Below are 9,717 nucleotides of genomic sequence, written 5' to 3' on the forward strand. Positions count from 1 at the left end.
CCCCTTTTTCTTCCTGCTCATTTTCATATCAGCCGTTTGGACCGTTTTGGTGATAAGTGCAAGCTGGATAAACATTAACACTGACCCATATGTGCGTAAAGCAGATTATTAAACTTCTTTTCACCTATATTAAATGAGATGTTGTAATTAAGTACACTGCAAGTTTGGGTATTTCAAGGAGGCTATAAACAACATTGTGACTTACAACTTTTGCCTTCATTAGCTCATTGTGTTCTGCAAAGACTACGTTATTTACTCCAAGAATGTATTAAAGTGTTAAAGCCGTTTTGTTTCTGGTTTGTTGGTGTGGAGTTGTGGTCCTCCTGACATGACCCGCCGCTAGGGAGCAGTGTGCGGTTCGTGGAGAGAGGGGAGGAGGGGGCGTGGGGTCACCGCTCGGCACTACATTAAGAGGTGCTTCCGGCATCTATCTCTCTCTCTTCCTCTGCATCGGGACGCAGCCATGGTAGGAAACTATTCCACGGATGCATTTGACAGAATCTAACTCAATCTTGCCTATTGAACAATATTTCTCGTTTGTAGTTTACCTACATCTGTTAACAATAGTCTGATACACACAACCATGATAGTATTTGTCAAATTGTTTACATTTTAGGCTGTTATATTGTCATTCAAGTAAGCTAGCTATGTACGTGGTAAAACGCTGCTGCTACACTACTACTAAAACCGGCCTTTCTTCTTCACAGAGAAGCTAATGATGTATGTCAGTCTTAATAGCAAATGGAAAACACTAGCATGTTCACTTTTATATTATTGCACCGTCCCATGTTAACGCAAATATTTCATTATTAATTCACGTTGAATAGCTACGATGCTAACATGTTAAGCTCGCTAGCTAACATCTGCGTTTACACTGACCGGGCGCGAACGGCCAAATGCTAAACACGAGCTTTATGTCTGCGAATGTGAATATCCTGAATGTGTGAGCTTGACCACTTTATAAGATCCTGGGGTACTCTGTTTAGCCAGTTAATATTAGTAATGGGTATTTAAAGCAATGCCATTGTTTGGCATAGCTTAGTAGTGTCATCCATTTAGTGTCTTATACCACATTGACATTCACTGGTTTTGGTCTGTCAATTTTCCAAATGGAATTATTGGTTGCAATATATATGGACATTATTTAGGTTATATTTGTTTGCTACCAGGGTTATTTCAAATGTGTTGACGGTTTATTTTGTGTTGTCCAGGTGAACGTCCCGAAGACGCGCAGGACCTACTGCAAAAAGTGCAAGAAGCACCAGCCTCACAAAGTTACCCAGTACAAGAAGGGAAAGGATTCCCTTTACGCACAGGGTAAATTTTGCTTTATGTTGTGATATTTTTTTCATTACAAATGTAGTCCACCATATTGGATAAATCATTTGATGGGATGCCTAGAAAACAATGTCGAAATGAATAATAACATAGCTAGTAAAAAAATAAACTGTCTGGCAAACCAAGCATGTAAAGAAAATACTTCAATGGCACATGTTATTTGGCATCACATGACCAAATGATTCTTAGAACTGATATCATATCTGCAGAGATATAAGGGTCCACTTTATGTTTTAATTTGACCCCTTGCCATGATATTTCTTCCACCTGGTTGAGTCTGAAAGACATTAAGTTATTTTATGCATAGTTTAATCATTTTCATATATCTGTATGGTGAATGAGTTGTCGTGAGAAAAAGCCTAACTCTATGTATGTTTTGCAGGTAAGAGGAGATACGACAGAAAGCAATCCGGTTATGGTGGACAGACCAAGCCCATCTTCCGCAAAAAGGTATGTATAGTGCTCTCTAGGCCTGTCATGTTCTGCACCCCTGTGTGTGAATAAGTCTCAATGAATGATGTCTTTTCAGGCCAAGACTACAAAGAAGATTGTGTTGAGGCTTGAGTGCGTCGAGCCCAACTGCAGATCCAAGAGGATGCTCGCCATCAAGAGATGCAAGCACTTTGAGTTGGGTGGTGACAAGAAGAGAAAGGTAGGCATTCTTGCATTGCACAGTCATTTGTTGGGACTTTTCAGAGGGACTAGTTGGGACTATAACGTGACAATCTACTGCTGGCTTGCCCCTGAGCTATTTGACAGGTATTCTGTTTGTAATGGGTCATGTTGTGTATACCTTCTCCATACTGAGTAGTCTGTGATTATTGGTCAATTTGCACAACCTTTTGTGTATAATAGCATTTTACATGAATAACTACTTGGTTAACTGATGTGTTCGCTGTAATGAGAATTCCTCAGATTGGTTTCACCCTTTTCTGAGCTGATGCTTCATTCAAATTGTTTTAGTACTACATTAGATAGTACTTGCAAAATCAAGAAGCTTTGCTATTCTGCAATCCCTTAAAGTCAGAAAAAAAATACTATTGGTGTTATTTCACCCAGATAAACTTAAAATGTTTATTACATAAGCCTCTTTGTCGAATTGGTTCATCAAAAAATCCACTTCAAAATGTTCATGAATGATTCGGTTTAAATGCGTAGATGCAAACTCATAGGCATTTTATTTTGAATATGGGTTATGACAACAAATCATAAAAGTTTCATAATTACTCGAAAGTGAACCACATCAATTAAACATTTGTTCTACTATGGTTAAGCATCATTTTAACCAACATCTTTGTTTTTCTTCTCTTACAGGGCCAGGTCATCCAGTTTTAAACTGTTTGCTCGTCTGCTGGAGGAAATTGTCACTATTTTCAATAAATGTATGGAAACAAAATTTGGAGTTTGGCCTTTTCCTTTGCATCTGTTTCACTTGGCTTGTCATGTGTGGCAAGTCCATTGATGTCTTGAATATAAGCTTCATACAGATGTGCAGGGTGGACTTTCTTGTTGGCAGATCCCAAACTAAAAATTGCTCTGGTTACTTGGACAAAAAGCCAATGGGATTTCTCCTTTTGTGGCCTCCAAACCCACGAATGTTTTATTCAGTCTTATATAATGCAAGTTTATTTATATAGCACCTTTCAACACAAAGCAATTCAAAGTGCTTTACAAAAGACATTAAGAAAATGGCATTTAAAATCAGTCATTAAAAAGATAATAAAATAAACATTAAAAGAAAAAGTACATAGATAAAAGTTACAGTGCAGTTTAAGATGTGAATAGTTCAATTAAAAGCAGCGACAAAAAGAAAAGTCTAGTCCGGATTTAAAAGTAGTCGGAGTTGCCGTTTTCTGGGAATCTGTTCTAGATATTTGGAGCAATGTAAAAGGCTAACCTTGGATTCCTGGACTAGTGTTAAGCATGGTGATTAGGTGTCTTGATACAGAGTGCTTCAAGATTTAGGAGCATATATTATACATAAATAGGTGAGTATTGTTTAGGGACAGAATGTGAAACTACCACTGCTATTTCAGTCATTAACCAAAAAATAAATGTACTTTGCATTGAGAAATTGGGTGTGCTAAAATGCTAACTAATTTTACGGTTGAAGGACTAGTGGCAAGTGTAATGTAAGAGCAGGCTGATATAAGATGTTCCTGTCAGTAATGTAGACTTCAATCTTTATTACAAAAATACCAAAATATTGTTACCCCAGACAATCAAGTGAAAGCAGATAAAGTGCATTTACAGGATAAGCCCAGCATAGTCGCTGGTGGGAGTGACAGTCAGTAGAGTGGTGCCTGAGGGGTTGACGGATACAACCAATTTGGTGTGTGGCGGCTGAACACCCAGTTCCTTGTACTGAGGGAGGATCTGTGTGACGTTACACAGGGGTTCACAGATCTTCCAGCCAGGAGCCGCTCTGATGAAAAAACCCCGAGGACCGCCGATTTCCTGAGTGTTCAGCACAGCGATGGCCAGCCGCTTCTTGGACAGAGGCCTCTCCCACACCTCGAAACTGTCCACCTGTCAAACAAGTTATTTAGATAATGGCTAATGCTCCACACAGCTGTTATTCCAGAAAGTGACAATGCTCTGTCACCCCTCACCCACCTTGATAGTGCATTGTCCTTGCTTGCCCAGCGGGTCCTGGCTGATGGCGATGATGTCTGTGTTCTGAAGAAGCTTCTTGGAGCGAGGGCAGATGTCCCTCAGATCATTAGACACGAGCAGAGGGGCGGCCATGATTGCCCATAATGCCATCTGAGACTCCTGCTGGTCATGACTGAGGCCAAAGTTCCCAATCACGAGCTAGAGGAATAAACCATAAATGTGACTAACAGGGCCATTTCGGATAACAGACAATATTCAGTACTAGAACCTATTATTGAGAAAAGTGGCCATATAAAAGTACCATAAATTCAGTTGTACTGTTTTATGGGAGTGAATATTCCTACAGTTACAGAAGGTACTACAACTATTTCAAAGCCCTGGCAATAAATCTATAAAAGGATGTAAAACAAATGCAACATGCGTATGATACAACTTGTATACGTTTTCTCAGATATAATAGCCAGCTGTTGCAGAGGTGTAGAATCAAACTTCTCATATATCTGTTCAAGAAAGCAAATAAGCTAAATAAAAAAAATTCAAACTATTTCTTAAAGTGCCAGTGGACCTCCGGACACAAATCTGTCTTAAAAAAAATACCGAGTGGTAAACTACATTTAAAAATTGATAATAAAGCAGCTTAGTACTTGAAGGCCACCGGTTGTAGCTTATTTTGAAGTCAAGCTTGAGCAGAGTACCATATCGGGGTCGTTCCAGCCCCCGGGCCCGGCCGAGGGGGCGATGATATCCTGATGAGAAGCAGTCCAGTCCAAGATGGACTTGATGGAGCTCCATGAGTCGTACACGTCATCAAAGTTGCGCCAGTGGTTACACGTCTCACGGATGGCTTTGTAGTCAGGCTGGAAGCACAGAGAGGCTCTTTGATGTCCTACCATGCATGGTGTCATCAAGCAGTGCATAGTCATATAGAGTTATATGTATTATAGTTAGTGGGTCAATTTTATGAAGAAAAAATGATAAAGACGTTATAATATTTTAGTAAATAATCTACCAATATTTTTCTCAATTAATTGTGAATTGATTAAGACAAGACAGTAAAACATGATACATTTAATCTATAAGCACTTTGACTGTAGCACTAAACTTTTTTCTTATTAGCTTGACCCAGAAAGAAAAAGGTTTCAAATTTCCTTTTTTTTTTTGATCACACAAGTCTTTAGGGTGGTATTAACATAATGACACAAAAAACACAAAAAAATATATATATATTTTAATTTTTGTGTTTTATTGTGTGTCCTTTGTATAGGACATCGGGTGTTAGTTATGCGAAGCATAGTATACAAACAACATTAACATACAAGTACATTTAGACGACATTAGAGCACAACAACTCAATGCAACAAATACTGAGGACAAAAATGAATGGGTGGGTCTCTGGAGGATATATATATTTCAAGCTGTTGCTCCTACTTGGTTTGAATGCACTTATTGCACTTTGCTTTAGAAGAAAAACAAATGAATGTAAGAAAAGCTACTAGATTTTTGCTTAAAAAAACACAACAAGTATGAACCGCCTTATTGTTGTAGCCTAATTTAAAGTTGGGGAAAGAAAATACAACTTATCTCTTACCTGTTTGTGAGGCCACTCATACAAAGGCCACTCACAGGAGTAGAGGATGCTTCTTCCTGTTTTGTTCAGTGCTCTTGACATGTTCATGTAGCCTTCAACAGAAAATAAATCATAAAAGGTAAGATTAGGGCACATAATGATGTGTCTTGTGAGTCCATGGATGTTCTGAGTAATGGACCCAGAACATTCATGAAGAAGTAATACAATTCTGTATACCATCTTTTTTAATTACATTTCTACATAGCACTTTTTCCGGGACTACTTTTTGGCTTATTTGGGGACCGGCCTTTCCCTGTTCATATAACTATGAATTATATTACACAATAGAAAGCTCACCTTCTCCCAGCAACTTCCAGTCCATGTAGCATCCGTCAAATTTGAGCAGATCCACATCCCAGTCGGCAAAAGTCTGAGCGTCTGTCTCATAGTACCCCAAACTGCCAGGGTATCCAGCACAGGTATTCTTCCCAACATCTGCATAGATACCCAGCTTCAAACCTTTAGAATGAACCTTAAAAGAGAAAATTACACTTCAATTAATGATTTAGTTTAAAGAATAGACCTGTTATTGGCAGATTATGGATATTGACCAGTAGGTGGCGATGTTGCATAGCTAAAAACATGACGCCTCTGTTCCAAATCAGCTCTGCTCTTAATAGTGGGACCAAATACTGTATGTATTTCTGGTGATTATTGCTTTTTGTCTGCCTGTGTCAAAATCCACCTGTCATAGGCCTCCAACTCAAGAGAGAAGTGTCTTTAGCAAAGAGGGGTAACGACAGTGTACTGCTACATATTACAATATATGCCTACGTTATCTCCCCTAGCTCTCCAGGTGCTGATTTTCTACCGGTGTGAAATCTGAGACCTGGGTTCTACATCTGGTCCTTACCCCTTCATTATGTAAATACCTGCAGGTTGGCTCAGATGGATGTATAATGAATATGTAATATGACTGTGTAACCACTTTTACTTCTAGAGTTGTTGAACGAGGGATTCCCAAACCTGTTATTTGTCCAATATTTAAAAACTTTGACGCATTGCACCACAGATTTGTTAACACTGCACTCCATGGAACAGAATATATCGGCACAATGTTAAATATGACATGCTTTACCTTCATATACCCCAAGACTGGAAACTATAATATAAGCAGCCATATCCCAGTGCATACTCTCATTTGGATTCTTCCAGCTGTTGAAACAAGTATATCTGAACCTCCTATCTTTGAGGTCTGTCGAGGAATCATAGCATCAATAATAATGAAATCCCAGTGCCTCTTTTGCACGTAGTACACTACTCACATAGTCTGCCAGTTTCTTGATGCCCCCAGGGAATCTCTTGGGGTCTGCCTGCAGGCGGCCCTTGGCATCCCGTTGGTGGGAGGGCCAGCAGTCATCGATGCAGACGTACTCGTAACCAGCCTCTTTCCATCCCTCCTTCACCATCACATCTGCCATCTGCATGTACAGGCGCTCACTGCCAGGGAGACAGGAGGAGAAAGGGGTTCAATGTCATGTTCCGGGGCAATATGGCAGACACAAATGCACGCTATTCTCATGAAAACAAATGCCAGTTTTTCTGTGTTTCATTGTCAAATCATATTGGGCAATAACAATATATGCAACAGGCTGATATTTGCTGCTCTGAATGCTTTGATGGCTAGCTCTGCCTGGGAGAAAAACAATGTTCTCTGTGCATAGGAAGTGGGTTTTTCAACATAGAGATCCCAAAAATAAAGGATCTTGTATTCGTTCTGAAGCATTCACAATAAAAGACACTTTACTAACTCATAGCTGCAAATGATCAGTCCTTTGTAAGAAAGTACATTTGAACCTTTTTGATGATAAATAGTAAAAATGCCAACCATTTGCTCGTTCCAGTTTCTCATATTTGAGGATTGCTGCTTTTCTTTGTCATGTATGACAGTATATAAATGGATCTGGATATGCCACTTTAGGCTCTGAAAACATGTGTTTTTTTCTGCTTCTTAATTTCTGATTGGTGGACTGCATTTTTTATTAGTTAATCAAGAAAAAGTAATCAGCAGATGAATACATAATGGGAACAATCATTAGTTGTAGCCCTAATTATGAATGATCATCTTATAATGATGAGAAGAGATTAGACCTGTAGGATAACCTGAATCTGAATTGTGCTTAACCGGAGCCTTTCCAATGAGTTAAGATGACTGTGCAATAATATAGTCTTGATTCAGTTAGTTAACACAACGTTTTCCGTTTTTATTATATTTTAATTGTCATAATTCTTCAAGCAAAAATGCCAAATATTTGCCGCTTCCAGTTTTTTATATCAAACGACATGTTGCATTTGTTTGTTTTTTTAATATATAATTGAATATCATTGGGTTTTGGTACATAGTCAAACCAAGCATGACTTTTGAGGACGTCACCTTGGATTTTAAGAAATAATGATGGGCAACAATTAATTGATTAATGGAGAACACTAAAAAATATATATATTTAATTTCAGCACTATGTAATTACTCTTCATCTGTGTTTTTCTTCTTTATCTTTTTTTCCATTGACCCTGTTCATCCCTGTGCAACCATATTACCTTACAGATGTATTGTTTAACTTCACTGGAATGTGTGCAGACTTTTATATTTCATGTTCATAAAGCACTTTTAGTTTATTACATTTCCAGCTTGTTCAACCAAATAACAAATAAATGCAAATTAAATCACATGGTATCATTATATTCTTGCTGTCTTATCTAATTTATTTCTATGCCCTTTAACTATCACAGGTCTCTTTTCTCATTAACTATCCACCTGAGACATCTTCTCAATTATGAAGCAAAGATCCTATAATTACAAGATATGTGTCATACATATGAAATATTGACTGCATGGGAAATAACGACAATTTTACGAGTTTGTTGTAATAAATCATAATGGCAAAACGTTTTTTCTTATGTAAAACCTGGAGGCTTCTTTTCAATTTAGTTTTATTTCTCCATAGATTTGATTGTTTAGTTCATAATCACTTCCTGTACACAATGGGTTTAGAACCCCCTTGTGTCGTTTATAACAGTGAATGCATTCAGGAGTTTCCCATATATTCCCATAAATTACACTATTTCTATTGTATTTGGTTTTACTGGAAAATATCAAAACATTCTCTTGCACTATTTTATCTGTTTTATTTGTTCGTCATATATGTTGCACTGTTGGAGGAACCTGTGACATACGTTTTACACAGCCATATCTACACTTTAGCTAATGTGCAAATGACAATAAAGCCTTGAATCTTGAAAAAATGTATTCATTGAATAACTATGTGGGGTTAAAACAGTAATTTAATAAAGATATTTTAAGGATAAGCTGAAGTAATGCCATAAAACCATGTTAGTAGGACTTGAGTAACGTTGATATGACAGCTCTCCTTGTGTTTTCGCTCACTCTCACGCAGGCTGTGATGGACCCTCTTATGTCTCTTACCTGATGCAGTTATTGGGGTCTTTGTAACAGTCGGTATTACACATGAATCTCTCCCAGTGCAGCCAGCCCATGGTGGGTTTCAGCGCCAGCCCATTGTCCAACGCCTCCGCAGCTGGGCATACTAACACGGTGAGAGCAAGGAGAAACACGGCTCTGCACATTTTGACTCAGAATCTCGACAACTTTCGGTCAACAATGACAATAAACGGCTGTTTTAATTCCATTTCCTTGTGTTAAACGTATAAAGCCCGTCCCCTTGATGACTGACGTAAATCTGGACCAATAGAATCCAAATGCGTGTGTAACTGTCCAATAGCGCTTCACTACAAACCAGGAAGCGCAAAGGTGAAAACAATGAAGTCAGTTGACATGACAAGATAAACATGTATTGTGATTATCTGAATAAGAAAATATGAAAATTCGACTTTAAAGCCCATTTATACAACACTCAATGTCTGTAGTGAGAAAATAAACATTAAAGGATTCCATAACAGGATCCACCTGTTATAGGGCCCTAATGCAAAAATAAGTATTAACCAATCTGTGTAAATGTTTGCTTTGCATGTAGGCACAGCTGAACTAAATGTATTTGAATAGTTGCATCTTTCATGCTTTGACTGTTCATCACATATACTTTGGGAAGTTGCTGCAAACACTTATACAAACAGTCCTATAAACCACCATTTGTTGTTATTCATACACTTCGTATTTT

The 9,717-nt window shown here is 38.1% G+C and overlaps 2 protein-coding genes across 2 annotated transcripts; one reads left to right on the top strand and one right to left on the bottom strand.

The window, feature by feature from the left end:
* The first annotated feature begins 364 nt into the window (after positions 1 to 364).
* Positions 365 to 2,734, top strand: rpl36a (ribosomal protein L36A). Its single transcript, XM_034093660.2, has 5 exons — positions 365 to 466; positions 1,212 to 1,317; positions 1,721 to 1,788; positions 1,868 to 1,990; positions 2,653 to 2,734. The coding sequence occupies exons 1-5, from the start codon at positions 464 to 466 to the stop codon at positions 2,671 to 2,673; spliced, it is 321 nt and encodes a 106-aa protein (XP_033949551.1). The 5' UTR covers positions 365 to 463; the 3' UTR covers positions 2,674 to 2,734.
* Positions 2,735 to 3,504: 770 nt separating this feature from the next.
* On the bottom strand, positions 3,505 to 9,253 carry gla (galactosidase, alpha). Its single transcript, XM_034092746.1, has 7 exons — positions 9,006 to 9,253; positions 6,847 to 7,021; positions 5,879 to 6,053; positions 5,543 to 5,634; positions 4,650 to 4,811; positions 3,955 to 4,152; positions 3,505 to 3,867 (listed from the first exon to the last, which is right to left on the bottom strand). Exons 1-7 carry the CDS (start codon positions 9,164 to 9,166, stop codon positions 3,586 to 3,588), a joined length of 1,245 nt encoding a protein of 414 aa, XP_033948637.1. The 5' UTR covers positions 9,167 to 9,253; the 3' UTR covers positions 3,505 to 3,585.
* Between the last annotated feature and the right edge of the window lie 464 nt (positions 9,254 to 9,717).

Source organism: Pseudochaenichthys georgianus, chromosome 10 (genome assembly GCF_902827115.2).
Source record: "Pseudochaenichthys georgianus chromosome 10, fPseGeo1.2, whole genome shotgun sequence".
NCBI classification, from domain to species: Eukaryota; Metazoa; Chordata; class Actinopteri; order Perciformes; family Channichthyidae; genus Pseudochaenichthys; species Pseudochaenichthys georgianus.

Excerpts from the sequence above, each read along its gene's own strand:
- gla (XM_034092746.1), bottom strand. The coding sequence starts at position 9,166 with ATGTGCAGAGCCGTGTTTCTCCTTGCTCTCACCGTGTTAGTATGCCCA. Across the intron at positions 6,054-6,846 it reads TCAAGAAACTGGCAGACTAT|GTTCATTCTAAAGGTTTGAA; the intron begins GTGAGTAGTGTA and ends TTCTCTTTTAAG. Across the intron at positions 5,635-5,878 it reads CTGGAAGTTGCTGGGAGAAG|GCTACATGAACATGTCAAGA; the intron begins GTGAGCTTTCTA and ends TTTCTGTTGAAG.
- rpl36a (XM_034093660.2), top strand. Across the intron at positions 1,318-1,720 it reads GGATTCCCTTTACGCACAGG|GTAAGAGGAGATACGACAGA; the intron begins GTAAATTTTGCT and ends TATGTTTTGCAG. Across the intron at positions 1,991-2,652 it reads GTGGTGACAAGAAGAGAAAG|GGCCAGGTCATCCAGTTTTA; the intron begins GTAGGCATTCTT and ends CTTCTCTTACAG.